Raw genomic sequence first — 18,251 nt, 5'->3', positions numbered from 1 at the left:
AACAACTAATAATAAAAATTAAAAAAACACATTGAAAAATATTATATGTAGTATCCAACATAAATATTAAATTAATAATTCATATTATCAATGTTAGTATATATAGTTTCTATTGTTCCTATCATTGACTATGTGATTCTGGTCTAAATTCAGACATTAGTGCAAAAATTTAATGTTAACTAAATTTTATTACAGACTTAATAAAGTAATATGTGAGGACACTATTATGTGAGAAATATGGTGTCCTGTCCAGAAATCTAAACTGGGGGAAAAAAAAACTAAACTAATGCTAGAAAGGAGAGAGTTCACTCACGGGTTCAAATCACAGGTTAGTTTTCCTACTTTCGTATTATTTCTAATCAAAATTAAATACAAGTTGCTAGCAGTTTTGAGAGTATCTTCAGGTTTGAGGGAGTTGATGAATACCAGTGTTCTACATCATGCTATAATTTCATGGGAAAGTTAATCCACTGGAGAAAAAAAAAATCACCATTTTGGTCACATCTATTTATATTAAACACTGAAGATATTTGCAATAACATTCTGAATACATTGACTTTAGCCCTTTGCTGGTGAATATAATGTGTCAGTCTACAACGTTAGATCTCTTGACATCTAGCGAATGCAAGAATTTAATAAATTTTGGTAAAATATAACTGATTAGAACAAATAAAAATATAAAACAATAAATCATGTAATCAAGGTAAAAAAAGAATTTTTTAATATTTATTTTTCACTTTTTGGTGGACACAACATCTTTATTTTATTTTTATGTGGTGCTGGGGATCAAACCCAGCACCCCACGCATGCCAGGCAAGCGTGTTACCGCTTCAGCCACATCCCCAGCCCCCCCAAATCTCTCTTTTGATCAAAATGTCATCCAGCCACAAAATAGCATGTTGGGATTTTCTGTTAAATATTTCCCTTTCCATCAGGTCTCTTCAAAATGTGAACATATTATTTAATTCTGGTTCAGCTACTTCTTAGCTGTGTGACCTTAAGCAAGTTTCTCAGCTCTCCTGTGCTTAAGTCTTGTAAGTAAGGTAAGAGTAGTGCCAGATTTATAGTGCTGGTATGAGGGTTCAATGAGCAAGTATGTGTAATTTAGAACAGCTAGTAGTGTTTGCTGTTATTGTTAAGTTCAGTGTTTGGGCATGAGTGAACAGTAGACTGTCACCCCACATAGGAGAGCTCGGGGGAGAACTCAGTAAAGTATCTGGTAGCAAAGAAGAATATGAAAGCAAGTGAGCTGGAAAATGCTTCACTGTTTTGCTAACCTTCACAAATACTCTGTGACTTCCAAAACAAGAATTTTCCTTCCCAACAGTCATTCCTAAAACTGGGAATGTGGCTGTGGTCTATAAGGCTTCTCCCAACCTTTCTTCATCTGAACCAAAGAATGTCCTCCATGTCCCTTCTCAGTTCAAATATCTATTTATGAAAAAGAAACAAAAAGAATGTACTTAATTAGCCAAATGAGGCCATCTGGAACTCAGCTTGTTCATGCTTTAATTTACTGTAATCCTTATAACAACAAATTCGTGGAAGAAATAGAATTATATTTCATTAAGTTTTTAAAAGATGAGAGAAGATTCAGTTTTAAAAAAATGCACCACCATTAACCCCCTTCCTGAGTCAATATCATATTGTCAAATTATTAAATATATCCACTTATAATTTTCCATTATATCTCACCTCTCCAAATCAAATACTAAAAGTCTTACCTTGCTTAAAAAAAACAACAACACAGTGCACTGAGGTTTTAATAACTTGAAAAGAAGATGCCCACTATTAAATATTACCATTATTCATCTGCATATATTCACATAAATCTTTGTACATTGACACATAAGTTCAGAGATAGATATTATGTGTTAAATGTGCCAATGGAGCACATTTTGATGTTACAAAGATATGACTTACTGGGGAACTTAACAGAAGGAATTGGAAACATTTTTCTCCTTCAGGCTTCTTTATTAAGATCTACCCACCTAACAACCATGGGAACATTTATAAGTGAGGAAACATTTTTCATTTCACTGCTACACATATTAAAAAAAGCAATACTTTATATTCTTGTTAAAAAGTCCCTCCTGGAAGCCCAACAAAGAACATTTTGGAATACCTAGTCATCCAAGTAGATGTTTTACAGCTTTAATTACTGCTTCTATATCTACATTTATAAATGACGAATGTGTGTGTGTGTGTAAGGAAAAGCAGCCAATCCTATGGCTCTGTACATTGACCTGCAGAAATGGTATCTTCCAGATATTTACAGCAGGTATAGTCTACATTGACTTACTTTATCATTTCATGTGGGTGACATGTTAGCCATTTCATCAGTACTATACAGATTCAGAGAAAATGACTATAGGAAAAGCCATTAGCCCTTAGTAGAAGAACATCACCTCAATATTTTATGTGTCTACTCATTCCCTCTAATAAGCAATTTAAAAATGTGTCTATAAAAGAAATGTCTTCCAAGTAATTTGTCAGGGTTTGGAGAAGCTTGAAAATGTTCTTCAAGTTCTAACCAATCTGAGAACTAGGCATAGGAGCTGGCAGGGACTAACACATGGCATCAGCATCATCCCAATGACAGGGCTGCCAAGTTAGGCTGGAGGGCCTAGGGCTTCACAGAAGGCAGGCATTCAGTTTCTTATTCTTTTCCCCTTGGAATTGTATTAATTCACCCAGGTATTGGCCCCCAACGTGGAACTCTGCCAGTTTCACATTTGAGACCATGTTAGTTTGTGTCCTCCAAGAAGCAGGCTCAAGGATGGGATTAGATGTGCAAAATATTTATTGGGGAAACTGCTTGTAAGGAAAAGTGGGAGGGAGTGGCGGGAGGCTGTCAGAGCACCAGTCAGACCACACTGCAGGGGAAGGTGAGAAGGATGGAGGGGGATGGATCTGCGGAAGCAGTTCAGACTTCCGGGCTGCTCTAAGGTCAATTTTCCAGCCAGAGCTGCTCTGTTGAAGTGTCATGTGTCTCCCAGGAATAGACCTGCCTTAGGATTCCTGTCACACTCAGTCATTGGTTACAAGCAGCCGTGGGAAGCGTGACCTCAGCTGGTGATGGATGGATTTTAGGGCGAAGCAGCTGGGACTGTCATTCGAGTACCCTCCGTGCAGTAAACTGATAGGAGGCATGTTCTCAAGGCTGCCAAGTGATCAAATGTTCTCTTAAATAGCTTCTTCCCAGGCCCTTGGAGACTGTGTTCTCCCACCTCTAGCAAATAGAAAGAATGTACTAAGAAGCAACTTTCTTCTGTAGTAATGAGTTGGAGCCATACACAGCAACTGATCTTATTGTCTTATAGTCACTGTTGTATGTGTGTTGGGTATATGTACATAGAGGTGTGAATTTGTCACTATGGTACATTCTCAAGATTAATGAATTAATCAGCAATCATCAAGTATGCTTGTGCGTATCTGTAACTGGGCATTGGAAGAGCCATAAAAAGGACAGGATGTAGATATTGCCCTAAAGCTGTGACAAAAATATAACAACACTTTGGGGTGAAAATGGGAGTTCAAAACACAATTTGAGTCAAATGTATGAAAGATGATATATCATGAGCTATGTAATGCTTTAAATAATCAATTAAAAAAAAGAAGGAAAAAAAATATAACAACACGTCATGATAGGAAATTTAAAATATTTTCAAAGCAGGAGGAGAAGGCTGGGCCTCCTCTATTGTCCCCTCACACCCTGTTCTTATTCGAAGTGGTTTCCCTTATGTCCTTTTGTTTATACTTTTCAAAGATGTTGTGGGACCAAAGACTGGCAGCCACAGCACCTCAAATACAACCTTGAAAATTCCTGAACTACATCATCATTAGAGCCAGCCATACACTAAAGTTACTTATTTTGTTCTTCCAGATTTATTTTACTAAACTCTAGATCTTATTGGAACTGAGGCTGTGTCAACAATGCAAGAGAAAGTAACTCTGCTAGAATCACAATCTGACATTCTTGCTTTAATTTTTTTTCTGGTTTATGTCTATGAACCAGAGAAGGATCAAATATCTTTTCTAGGGAGTTGAATATCTTCTCATTTCCCTTCAGGGAGCTCCTCCCACCTCGGATGAGGAGAAGAAGCCAATTCCGGGAGCAAAGAAACTTCCAGGACCTGCGGTCAACCTATCGGAGATCCAGAATATTAAAAGTGAACTGAAATATGTCCCCAAAGCTGAACAGTAGTTGGCAGAAAAAAGGTGAGTTAAAAACTAGTTTGACTCAAAAACACCACTATAAAATGGTTTGAGGAAACCTTTCACAGAAGAAGTCTGGAATTTTATTAAGTACCAGGAGCCTTCAATTTAGACTTGTATGTCTATGGTGCATTTTTCTGGTAAAGCCAAGCTTTGGGCCTCATCTTATTCCACAATTAGTCAGAAATTGAGGATGTTTGCCTGCCAGCTCCTTTCTGGTCACTCTTCTGGGTTGGGGAAGGGTAAGGAGAGGAAAAATGTTTGGGGAATGGGTTTAAGGAGCTTTTGGTCTTGGGATCCAGGGATCCCTCTTTCATCCACATGCTTCTTCCCCACTCACATACCACAAAGAGCAGTGGACTATTCCTTTAGCTAGAAGATCCAAGGAGCAAGGAGATGAACAGGTCTGGAAGTGTGAAGGGGCACAGAATAGGAGTTCAGGGCTTGACGAGAATTAACCCAGGAATGTGTAAGGCAGATAGTACCTTGTAGTAACTCCTGTGGATGGAGCAGTGTAGGTTTAAAACTATACATGCTACCCCCAATAAGGCAATTCAAGCAGGCCTTGTGACTTTAGTTTCATTTTAATCTATCTGTTCAACAATGACCCCCTGCTGGGGGCTCAGCCCACCCTCTATCTGTAAAGCAGGCTCCTGTCAATTGGTATAGAAATTCTGCCACCAGGAGGATTGTAGAATTGACCCAAATCATTGCTCTTTCTCCAAAAGACTTGAGGAGAGCAAATGTACCTTTATCTAACATACTAAACCCAACCATGCACAATCTATTCCATTTCTTAAGCAGACGTCTACAGGAGAGGAATCTATACTGAGAACTTAAAACAGGCTTTGATCTCACTGAATGGTCATTCATTCATTTGTCCACTTGCCCAATTATTCAATCAATATTTATTATCAACAATGTGCTGAACACTAGAAGCACTTATTAATCACTTACCATGTGTCAGATACTTTGTAAAAAGCACTATATCTATTGTTTCTGATAAGCCTCTTGATACCCAACTATTGCCCTAATTCTTGAGATGAGTCTTAGAGAAGCTGATGTTCTCCATCTATCATACATCCTAAAAAGGGTTTCTGACCTCAAAGTTCATGCTGTCACCTACTTGTTATACTGCTTCAACCCCTTCTTCCCATCACAACTTTCAGATGGATTACATACTACCTGTTGGTGTTGGGGTGAAATTTTCTGACCTTCTAGAAGGCAGAGGAAAGCAGTGGGGGCAGATGAGGCCCTGATATATCTTTTCCTCTAAGACAGAATGAAGAACTGAATGTTCTGTGAGACAATCCAATATGTTGTGGCCATGTTATTTGTGTCATACGTGTATGGATTTACTAGGATATTTGCTACTTCTGCAAAAAAGATATCTTTGTAGTCTAGAGAAAAAGAATAGCCATTTTGAGTCAAACTAAAAAAAACAGTATTTAAGGTTTGTAGTTCAGTTATGAAAAAAAAAGAGTAAGTATAAAATACAGAGGAACCCATGCCCATAGAAATGAATCCCAGGAACCTGGATGGGGACAAAATGACATGAATGGGAACTGACCTGACATGTGGCTACATGCACTTGATATTATTTATGACAGAATGGAGCAAACTGATGATAAGCATACTCAGTCCTGCTTGTGTTGTGAAACTGAGATGAAATCTTCCAATCCATTTGGAATGAAGCTACAGAACTTCCTTGTGAGAAAGCCTAGAGACGGGAAATTAACTTTTTGTAATATTATCATCAGCCACACAAGGCCGTCTAGTTAGACATATGAATTTTTAATGCAAACTTTAAAGGATTTGCTTTTGTAAAATCCATGTTGACCTAAATTTAACCCTAGTTCCGGTTTCAAAAGAATTTGGCTTTGAAGATTCAAGGAAGGGCTGTTAAAAATGAGCTCAGAGAGGACCTTGCATTGGTACACAGCAGCAGTTGATTCAGTAACCTTGGATGTTTGGTTACAGTAAACAGAGAACAAAATCAACTCAATAAAATATTGAAAAGGTAGCAGAGTACCCAGTACACATTTTTGTCACTTCATTTTCTCAGAGAAGACTTTAATGTTTCTTCTCCCTTGTGTTAGCTTTTTGTCACTGTGAAAAAGTACCTGGGAAAATGAACTTAAAGGGAGGAAAGATTTATTTATTAAAATTCCTGGTTTTACAGGTTTAGTCTATGGTTGTTTGGCCCCATTGCTTTGGGTGTGTGGTGAGGCAAATATTCATGATGGAAGGGCGTGGTGGAACAAAACTGCTATCTCTGGCAGCCAGAAAGCAAAAAGAGAGCAAGACAAAGAGGCTGAGAAAGGGTGCCCTTCCAAAGGCACCTCCTACTCCCATAACCTACTTCCTCCAACTAGTCCCCATCTTCTAAAATTTCCACCACCTCTCAGTAGTGCCACTAACTGGGAAGCAAGTCTTCAACACATGAGCCATTGAGGGACATTCCAGATCCAAACTGTAACATCCCCATGAACAATTCTAATGTGAAACCTCTCTGAGAAACCTATTTATACTTAATCTCACAGGAATGTGAACATCTAAGTTGTCAGATTAATTGATCTGAATTCCAAATGAGTACAGACATTGTTTTAAGCTAAGAAATGATCTTTATTTCTTGTAGAAGCAGTAGTGCTCTGGTTTGCTTTTAACTCATCTGTTCTGCAAACCTGTGATTTCAGTGGTTATAGGTCTATGGTCACAGAGGGAGAGCAGTTCCTAACATTCATTGATTTAATGAATTCATAAGCAATAGCTATGCTGGAACAGACATTACTTAACCCCTCACTGGTTAGATTGATTTCCTCCTTCTTGGGCCACCATTTTGTTGTCACGCACCCTCACTCTGTATTGTCCAATTATTTGATCAAACAGATCATTGGTTTGAAGACAGAGTAAGTCTAATGTGTTCATACTGGGCTGGGGATGTGGCTCAAGCGGTAGCACGCTCGCCTGGCATGCGTGCAGCCCGGGTTCGATCCTCAGCACCACATACCAACAAAGATGTTGTGTCCGCCGAGAACTAAAAAAAAATAAATATTAAAAATTCTCTCTCTCTCTCTCCTCTCTCACTCTCTCTTTAAAAAAAAAATAATGTGTTCATACTGACAAACACCAAAACCCATGAGACTCAAGAATCAAAGTCCACATTATAATTAATACAATCTTTAGACATATAAGACAGAGCAGCATATCCTTCTAGTCAAGATCAGTGTATCCTTTTAAGCAGGATTTTTGATGTGTTCCCTGCTTTATTTCATGGCCAGATTGTTCATGGAAATTGACTAAAAACATTACAGTACAAGAACAAGAAAGGCCAATAAAGGCCCATTAGGGATGGGGAATCATAGCTTGTAAAAAAGGACTTAGGACCTGGACCCAGTCAGGAATCAGACCAGGTAAGAATGAGACAGCATATACCAAGGGACATATGAGTATCCCAAATGGGACCCCAAACCAGGCTGGAAGTGGCATAGGGCAGGGAAGGCAGGGTGTTCAACCATAGATTCTTGCAATTCTACTGGCTGTGATTTCACAAAATTGTGGTGGTCAGATGGTGATTCATAAAAGTCCAAGAGCTGGGTGTGGTGGCTGGCACACACCTGGCATCCCAGTTACATGGGAGGCAGGGGAAGTAGGATCACAATTTTGAGGCCAGCCTCAGCAACTCAGTGAGACCCTGTCTCAAAAAAATTATTTTAAAAGGGCTAAGGATATAGCTCAATGATAGAGTACCCTAGGTTCATTTCCTGGTACTGAAAGCAAGCAAGCAAGCAAACGAAAGTAAGTTCAAGAGACAGATGCAGAGGCAGGACCAGCAGCAAAGTCTGAAAAACAAGTACACTCCTGCTTATTTGCTGCATTAGCAAAAATCCCATAAGTCCTGTTAGCTCATTTGCTCATAGCTACAGCAGATGCCACAACAGGCTTCATCGACACAGGTCTGGGGAACCAGCTCAGGGCTGGTGTCCAAACAGACTCTGTCCATTTCTGCTGCCTCACAACCCTGAGATTAGACCACAGGTGCTTTGTAAATAACCCTTGTAATGCTTCTGTACCTTAGGCACTTTCTTCATTTCATACTAAGATGTATAGATACAAAACTTGGTCCCTGATCTCAGGATACCTAAGTCTTGATGGAAAGTCAAACTACTTCCCAAGAGAGAGAATTCAAGAATTAGACAGCGGTTCTGTGTTTGAAGATATCTCACAGCTGTTTCTGATCCACTAACAAGATACGCAGTGAAGATTTATGAGAGGAGGAATTTGTGATGATTTGGAGTCAGGGACAATTTCAAGGCAAAAGGAAGAGAATGGTTTAAAACAGGCTCAGAGATAGCCTCTGGACATATGGAAATTTCAGGCCACCATTAATAAGGTAGCTTGGTGAGACTCAACAGTTTATCTGGGGAAATACTTGTTAAAATTTTGGGGCAGACAAAAATAAGACTTTATAATTTTTTGTGGGGGAGGTGATACCACAGAACGAACTCATGGGCACTCAACCACTAAGCCATATCCCCAGCCCTATTTTGTATTTTTATTTAGAGGCAGGGTCTCACTGAGTTGCTTAGTGCCTCATTTTTGCTGAGGCTAGCTTTGAACTCATGATCCTCTTGTCTCAGAGCATCCTGAGCTACTGGGATTACAGGAGTATGCCACTGCACCTGGCCAAGACCCTACAATTTGCCTATATTGTCTCTCCTCTTTTTCCAGTGGTAAAAGCTCTCAGTGATAACAAAGAATTGGAAAGGAACAATATAAATATTAAAGTGGTAATGATGCAGCAATTACAAGAAAAAGAAATGATTAACAAAGGTAAATCCTAAGAATAGTTCTCCAATAATGCTAGTTAACACCAAGATAGCAGCAATCAGAAGCTCTGGGACTGGTGAAGCTCTTGAGAGAAATTGTCATTCTGAAGTTACAGGGCATCTCTTCAGTGTTGGGCATAGTGGCATGACCAAGTGTTGTGTGGGAGGCAGACTTCATACATAATTAAACTAGTATACATAAACACTAAACTAAGGTCTCAGAGAAATGCAAAACAATTTTGTGGTTTGGCGTTTTAAAATTGGCATAATTGTACAATTTAAGGTACAGTGTGGTAATTTAGATATGTGTATACAATGTGTAATGATCAAATCAGGGTATTTAGCAATTCCTTCTCCTTAAACATTTATCATTTCTTTGTTTTGGGAAGCTTCAAACTCCTAGTTCTTTATAGGGTATAAGAAATTATTGTGAATGTAGTCACTCCACTGTGCAGTAGAACACCAGAACCCATTATTCCCATATAACTGCACTTTGACACCTGTTATCCAACCTTTCTCCATCCTCCTTTCCCTTTCCTAGTCTCTAGTGACCACTATTCTACTCTGTACTTCTATGAAGTCAACGTTTTTAGATTCCACATGTGAGTGAGAACATGTGGTATTTTTTCTGCTCCTAGATTATTTTGCTAAGAATAAAGTCCTCCATTACAATTCCTTTTGCCACAAATGATGTGATTTCATTGTTTTTATGGCTAATATTCCATTGTATATGCATCACATATTCTTGATCCATTCATCCATCAACACATACTTCAGGTGATTCCCCAAATTCAAACTTTTAATGACTCTTATTAATTCACTTAGTTTTTGGTCATGTATAAAAGTGAAAACCTATGGAATTGATCCCCATTTGTCATTAAGAACTGAGGGAAACACCTGAATCTCTGCAGTTTTTTGAGATCAACCCATAGGTCTTAGACCATACTTCAAGAAACATGGCTGTACAGTAGCACACACGAGTAAGTTGAAATGATCTGCCACTCCCTTGGACCCATACATAGTCCCATAATCTCAACCTAATCTGTATCCTATATTCTATATCAGCTAACCAGCTTTGATTCTGAATTTTGTAGGTTGGAAAAGAATCATATTCCCTGTTGGGGTTGGGGTGCCCTTATTTTAGGGTTCTTAGGCTGCTATTACAAAATATCATAGATTGGGTGGCTGAACGACATTTGTTTCTCATAGTTCTTGAGGGAGAAAATCCCAGACGAGGGTGCCAGCACGGTCACATTCTGGCAAAAGCCTTTTTCCTGGTTTGTAAACAGCTGACTTCTCTCTGTGTCCTCACGTGGTAGAAGAAGGATGCTCTGAGATCTCTTTCTCTTCTTACAAGGGAACTAATCTCTTCATGGGGGCCTCACCCTCTTGACCTAAATCTAATTACATCCTCAAAGCTCCACCCCTTCTAATACTCTACATTGGGGATTAGGGCTTCAACAAAGTAGTCTGCAGGAACACAAACATTTAGTCTGTAACAGCCCCCTTCTTCCAGCACTTCTCTAGCATCTTCTATTTATGCTGTAATACTTATCAAATTGTAACATATTGGTTTTCTGATTTTTATCTTCTTTATGCCATGGTATGGATCCTTAAAGACTACAATGCACCTAATACCTACTAGGCACACAGGCATGTCTGTAGGATGATAGTGGCACCTTGACTATAGCAAGTCTGGTGTCTCTTAGAAATGGGGAGCTTCCAAGTCCTTGTATTTTAGGGGGATTACTACTTAAAAGCTAGACTAGCTTCTCTAGCAAGTGCTGACAGTAACATTTTTTACCATAACCAGTAATAGGCTCAGAAATATGATTTCAATTCAGTGATTCCTTTGAGAAACTGAAAATTTAGGGAAAATGTCAAATTTGGTTCATATTCTCCAAAGAGGAAAACCAGAAGAAAATTTAATTTTCAAGAACTCTTTGACTTTATTTTTCAAAGAACATTTATGTCCAAATAAGACATATTTACTAACCAGTCATCCAGAGAGATGTCATCTCTGATAGAGGAGAACATAAGGTGTTTATTACTCTTAAATGTTAAGCATTATGCATCACTGTCATTCTTACTGACTCAAGGGCTAATTTTGAGTGTTGGCAGGAAGGCAAAATGATATACCCAGATACTCGATAAGAAGTGCATTTAGCACCTAACAACAGACCCCCAATATAGAAATTTAAAAAATTGACAGAATAAACAGAGAAATAGACATTCTAATGATAATAATTGAGGACTTCTATATCCCATTTTCCTTAATGGCTAGAACTAGACAGAAGATCAACAAGGAAACAGAGATTTGAGCAATACTACAAAGCAACCAGACCTAACAGACACACATATAACACTCTATCCAACAAGAACAGAGTACTACTCATCCTTTTCCAGTACGCAAGGAACACTGTCCAGAACAGACCATATGTTGCACCCCCCAAAAAAAGTCTCAATAATTTACAAGGATTAAAATTATACAAGTCTGCCCTCTGACCATAAAGGAATGAAATTAGAAATTGATAACAGAGGGAAGTTTGGGAATGTAGAACTTAAATAACATACTCTTGAATAACTAATGTGTCAATGAAAAAAATCACAATGGAAATTAAAAAATACTTTGAGACTAATAAAAATAAGAATATAACATACTGAAACTTATGGGATGCAATGAAAGCAAGTGCTTAGTTGGAAATGCTTATATTAAAAAAAAAAGAAAGATCTCAAATCCGTAACCAACCAACCAAATCAATATTAGCAGCTACATATTTGGGAAACATGTCTTTTATCATCTTACAGTAAACTTATGGTTAAATTTATTTGTGAATAGAAATATCATTCCTTTCAAATGGTAAGCATAATAACTTAAAAAAATCTATCTATATAAACACTAGAACATCATAACTGGAAAACAAAAACATAATTGTCCAGATCACCAATTTAGCATAACATTCACTTTGATCTCTCCCCTTCTAGTCTTTTCCTCTGCGTTTACATAGGGAATGAAATATAATCAAGTTGCTAACAATATGGTGATTTGGGGTCATAAAGACTTGATCTCATTTCCTTCTACTTTTGCAATGTTGAGCTTGATGTATCTATTTTATTTCACAAACAAAACAGAAAATGGCACATCCCTCATAGGGTAGTTGCAAAAGATTAGAGAGATGTTTTTGCAAAATTATATCTAAGCACAACACCTGGGATGGGTAATTACTCAGTAAATGGGAACTGATTCTCTTTATACTTTTTTTCTGAGAAAGCATCATTCATAGCACTTGTACAGATTTGTATCTTGCTTTTTCCACTATACATTTTCTCACAAGAATATTTTTATGCTGCTTTTTAGCCTTCAATATTAAGATTTATTTCTCATAGTCATTGTCATGATTTCATAACCTTTTCCCTCTGCAGAAGACTTAAGATTGATTTATTGATTTACATAGAACTCAACTCAAACAAAACAAAACAAAAAGCTTCTCCAAATGTCTTTTCTGTGGTTTGCTGGAAATGTTTTGTCCTCAATTTTGACATCTTCCTAGCTTTGACCCAATTACACAAGGTCTCTTCACTTTCTCTGAAGGAAATGGTTTGAGGCTGAGATTTTTCACTCTTTAGTGAAGCCACATTTCTTTTGATTTGTGATGCTCTTTTTTTTTTTTTTTTCCTGCTCTTCACTAGGTTAGGAGAAAGCGAGTTCTGCAGTGGTTTTGAACTGCATCAAGATTTCATTCGTTTGTTTTCTTGCTTGGCAAAGCTCTTGTTCTAGGCTCTGATTTCAGCCTGGCTGGGTATAAATGACTCAATGAGGGTGAGTTTGAGGAGCCTTTGAATTGATTGTGGCCATTGATTGAAGAGCCTCTCCATGGCAAACACACTGAAATCACCTGGATGGCTTCTACTAAACAGAGCCCTGGAGGGGCTGCTGTGTGAATTTTCAGCAGGGAGCTGGAACTGGTGAGACAACTTTTATAGAGTAGACTTGAGACCAGAGAAACACATCTGTTCCAGCAAGCATGGTAGAAGGCAGAGGTGATTCAGGACCCAAATCTTCAGATCCTTGTATACTGGCATGTAAATTTCCATGGGTAAAAGTACAATCATGACCACCATGTCCCCTCCTCTCAATGCTAATTGAGCATGTTTTTCTACTCAGTGGTTCTCAACCCAGGGTGTGGGAATATATGTAGATTTTGTCCCTCATGGGCATTGGAAATGTCTGGAGACAGTTTAGTTTGTCATACCTTGGGTGAGGGGTGGACTGCTACTGTTATATAGTAGGAGAGAGTTCAGGGATATTTAATATCCCACAGTGCCCAGGACAGCCCCCTAAATAAAAAATGATCTAATTCCAAATGTCAGTAGTGCCGAGTAATCCTGCTTTATCTGCTTGAGAGCTGAATGTCAGTGCAACTTGCTTCAAACTTTCTTTTCCAAGCAATCAATTCAGTGCATTTTACAGAAATTAAGACATTAACAAAAAGAGTAGTTAACTGCCCAACATCTAAACTCTCTCCACATAGAAATAAGGTAATCTTAAATACAATTATTTTTATCAATTGGTAAAAGTAAGCATATTTATGCTATATGGTGTACATGGAATATCCAAACTACTTTTTGTAGGATTTTTTTTCATCTCAAATGTATCAGAGAGCAGTAGGTTATCTCAGCAGCTCACCAACTATTTTAAAATGTTTATGTTAAGCATTAGTAATCATCACTATCATTTTTATTGTAATCATGAGCATTACCATTTATTATATGTTTGTGATATGTCCTATACCACATCGTGTGCTTCACATTATTTTATTTGCTCCTCATGTTAACTGCATGGGGTATATAATATGATGTCCAGTTTCTTTATGGGGAAAGGAGGCTAAGAGACCTTATGTAATTTGACCCAGGTCACCCAGCTTGTAACTAACAGAGGTGAGGGTCACACCACCATCTATTATACTCCATGCTAGCCCTTTAAATCACTATTTCCCACTTCATTCTTTTAAAATGTCCTTTTGAGTTACAGTCTGTGGGAGGCCAACCTTATGGGTGACTGAGTTACACTCCCCAGCTGGGTGCTGAGGCGCTCAGTCACAGAAATGGGTGTGTCTTGCTACATCCCCATGGGTGGAGCTGTGCTCACCTGTTCCTTTGTAATATAACCCCTTGCCCTGTTTAGGATAGAATGTTCCATGGAAACACCTTGTGTGTGTCCCCTTCTCTTACTGTGCCCTTGGGTGTGGCCTACCCAGGTGTCAGTCAACCTGCTGACAGTGGACATCATGAAGACAGACTCAGCCCCCTGAAACCTGACCCCTTGCCTCATTTGAATAGCTTCTCCTCAATAAAAGCGGTCAGCGCGTGCTCTCGCTCTCTCTCTCTTTCTGCGGACCCTTAAGGTTAGAGGAGCCGTCACAGCGATCCCAAAGAAAAAGGTATTTGTGTCTCTTGTGTGGTTATTTCGTGCAGCCCAGTTAGCCCAGTTTAACTAGAGTGACCCCTGAGCCTTTTAGTCGCGAGAACAGAAACCCGGCAACAGTCTTTGCAAATATTTCACTGTGTTGGGTCAGAGTGAAGCAAGCAAAGGCTAAAGACACTGAAGAAACTGTCATCTCCTCAAAGAGGAATACTGAATCACAACTCTCACATACTGGCTTATTTGATCATCTGCTTGTTCATTCATTCATTCATTCATTCATTCATTCATTCAACCAGTCAGTCAGCATTTATTAAGCATAAATATCCACTAGGTACTGAGTATATGAGACATTGGGGATTCAAATGTGAGTTAGAGCATCTACCCTGGTTCACAGTTAAATGGGAAAAACATCACAAAGAAGCACAAATAATTTTCTCTATTTAAAAATCTTGAAAAAACGAAGGCTTAATACCCATTTGTATCAGAGAAAGCAGTAAAAAAAGAGAGAGACTATGAGAAAGGTAAAGAGAGAGAAAGAAATGAGGGAGGGGGAAGAAGAGAGGAGACTATTGTCATGTTGAGGCTGGTGTGGGTTGTGCCCAGTGCCAACACCACCACAGCAGAGACTGCCAAGCCTCTGCAGAGCCTGCCTTGGCTCCCAGGATGAGCAAGGGCTTGTCAGGTGCGTCTTTGTCATTTATGGTGCAGCCGTCTCTGAGCCATGAAGCCTTTTCTCTTATTCCCTCTCATGCTGTGTGCAACCCACACAGAAAACTGGGGAAATGAATTCCAGGCTGTCTAATCAGGCTTGGCTGCATCGTGACAACGCTGCTCGTTTTAACTCCCTGCACATGCTGTGGCATTTGAGAAGAAGGAATCACGAGGAGCAAATCAAGACTTGCAAATTTAACTTGTACTCCCTTGCCACCACTCCCTGCTGGTGAACTCATCGTTCCACACCCTCTGGTTTAGAGCTTTATGTAGATGGCGAGGTGGTAGCTGGTTTAGTCCCAGGCAGGGTCGGTCAATTGGCTTCTCACTGAGGGAAATTTCTATTAAGCAGTCGACAGATTGAAGTCTCTTTCGTCCAGGCAGGTGGCGCAAAGGCTGTTCAGAACAATTCATCTGGACTGCTGGAAAAACAGTGGAAAGCAAGCGTTCCCTATTGCCAGAAAGTCATTGGATAACTTCTGTGGGAAGGACAATGGCACTTCTTCCACCCCAGAAGACCTGCCCTGACACGGTGCAATTGAATCCTTAACAAGTAATACACGTTTGGCTGCCTAGCTCTTGCCTGACCCCCAATTTTTAATACAAATGATAGGAATCATGGCTGCCCTTTAGTTTCACAGACAATTAGTTCCTAAAAACTTACCACACCGGTTTATTAAATCCTGAGTGTTCAAACATCCATTTATTCAGACTCGATTTTCATTTACTAGTAATTTTGTATGTGGGCTAGTTGGAATTTACCTTAGTTGAATTAACATTTTTTCCCACAATGTACATTAACTATGAACTATATATAAATGGGAGGGATTAAAGTACTGGAATAAATATACTCATTTATTAAGTGATTATGTGTGCACCTACCGTGTCAGTCATGGTGACATTAAAAATATGTGAGAGCTGGGTGCAGTGTGCATACTTGTAATTTCAGTTACTCAGGAGGCAGAGGCAGGAGGATCACAAGTTCAATGCCAGCCTCAGCAATTTATTGAGATCCTGTCTCAAAATAGAAAATAAAAAGGGCTGGGGATATATCTCAGTGGTAAAGTACCTTTGGATTCAATCTCCAATATTTCAAGATGAAAAAAAAATAGGTGATAAAGAACAATGCCCCTCAAGGAATTCACATACTAATTGGGTAAGGAATGAGAGGGGACATTAACGCATTGTGGATAAAGCAGGGATGAAATGATAAGGTGCAGCCTTTGAATATAGGCAACAAAGAATGATTCCAGATAGGATGTTGGAAAATAGGTATTCTACTGAAAGAAATGCTGAAGAGAGGAGATTCACACATAAGTTCAGGTCTTGGCTTTGCTATTCCCTTGGTTTCTGATTTTTACATAATGATTGTGCCTCAGTTTCTTCACCTGTCTCATGGGGTTTAGATTCTTCTCCCCCCAAGGGACAATTAGGAATGTTTGAAGACATTTGTAATTGTCATACTTCATGGTGGGTTGAAAAACGTTGAATTACATAGGCTGTAGAAAGTTCTCAGCATAATAATGGCTATTACTATTATTAACTATTGAATGTTACAATTAGAAAGAATTTAAAATCCCTAATCTATTAGCAATAGAAACTGAGTCTCAGGAACAACTGAGTCAAGATTGGTACCAGTCTAGAATCTCAATCTCTTGGGCTGGGGCTGGGGTTCAGTGGCAGAGCACTTGCCTAGCATGTGTGAGGCACTGGGTTCAATCCTCAGCACCATATAAAAATAAACAAAATAAATGTATTGTGTCTATCTACAACTAAAAAAAAATTCCCAGTCTTATATTTCCCAGTTTTATGTCCTAACTTTCTAGGGAAGGCATACAGTTTTCATTTTGAATATTGTCTCTTGTTTCATTGGGTACTGACAATTGAAAAGGGTTTGTAACCTGAGTTCTGCAGGAGGGAGTAGGGTGGTCACAGTAGAGTTGACAGACTGTTTGAGGTGGTTTGGATAGGCTTCCTGCCACAGCTTTGCCCACCTGACAGCAGGCACTAGACACTGGATATACTGAAGAGTGGAACACACCTGCAATCCACTTTCAGCTGTTACATATAATTCTGTGACCTTGGTCTACTTCCTGATCACTCTGAGCTAAATATATAAATAGGAATAATAATGCCAATTCATGAGAGGGGACCATAAAGACAGAGAAGTGACTCAGCTGCGTCAGCTGGTATGAGCCGAGCCAGCATCCAGAAAGTGTTCATCCCCTTTGCTGTCCCCGCAATGTGCCCATGCCTTCTGCACTCTGCCCCTTTCTTTCAAGGCTCAGAACTGGTTGGTTTATAAATGAAATACTGTGTAAAGATTAGCTCTGCATATTTCCCCAGGGGATGGGAAGAAAGTGCACTGAAGATTAAAATCCATTAATTATTAGTGACTAATATGAGCTCATTGAAACACTGGCAAGCATCCAGGAAGACCTGTTTCTCAGTCACCACCTACATTGAGCCACTGCAGTTTGCACCAGTTGGTGAGGTGATTTCTGACCTGCAGGTGTCCTCTTTCTCCTGGAGGAGGCATTGCAGTTCCAGTTTTCAAAACCTGCAGCAGCTCTTGTTTCCAAAGTCCTTGTTTTGAGACAGCAGAATTATAAGCATTTCACTTGAGCATTTTCATTTTGTTTTGGAGACTTCAAGGGATTTTTTCTCCTCTTTCCCCGATTTTTATCCATCAAATGCATCTGGTTTGTGATTTCTGATTTTTCTCTAAAGAGAATCAGTTTAAGAAATACTTGGAAGATGAAGCTGCCGTTCCTCTCCTCTCAGGGAAAAGTCAAACAGTGAATCTCATACACCATTTTCCCAAACATTTCAGATGGGTTTGATGGCCAAAAAGACGCAGCTTATCTTTATAGTAATCTTTCATGTGGTCCAGAAATAAAATGAGAGCTGTTTGTCAAGACACCCAGAAGTGCCCTGGGTGTCTTCTCTATGACATCCTGTCCTGTCTTATGCTATATCCACATCCAATTTTCAACTATTACCCTTCAGAGTGTTGTCTCCCTTTTTCTGACATTGCTTAATTTAATAATTAAGTGATGTCTATTTTG

At 39.0% G+C, this 18,251-nt stretch overlaps 1 protein-coding gene across 4 annotated transcripts in view; it reads left to right on the top strand.

Moving 5' to 3' along the window:
• SMPX (small muscle protein X-linked) overlaps positions 1–18,251 on the top strand; it is a 55,957-nt gene that overhangs the window by 18,943 nt on the left and 18,763 nt on the right. For 3 of the 4 annotated variants that reach the window (XM_081277092.1, XM_081277093.1, XM_081277094.1), the window contains exon 4: positions 4,073–4,221. In XM_081277092.1, coding sequence (XP_081133218.1) covers positions 4,073–4,207 — 135 coding nt within the window. In that variant the 3' untranslated portion in view covers positions 4,208–4,221. Of the gene's footprint in view, positions 1–4,072; positions 4,222–15,563; positions 15,884–18,251 lie in introns of those variants that run through there. The other variant, XM_081277095.1, reaches the window with a different exon arrangement.

Source organism: Spermophilus citellus (genome assembly GCF_964194105.1).
Source record: "Spermophilus citellus genome assembly, chromosome: X".
NCBI classification, from domain to species: Eukaryota; Metazoa; Chordata; class Mammalia; order Rodentia; family Sciuridae; genus Spermophilus; species Spermophilus citellus.
The sequence above is the reverse complement of the archived record's forward strand: the minus strand, read 5'-3'. Positions and strand labels throughout refer to the sequence as shown.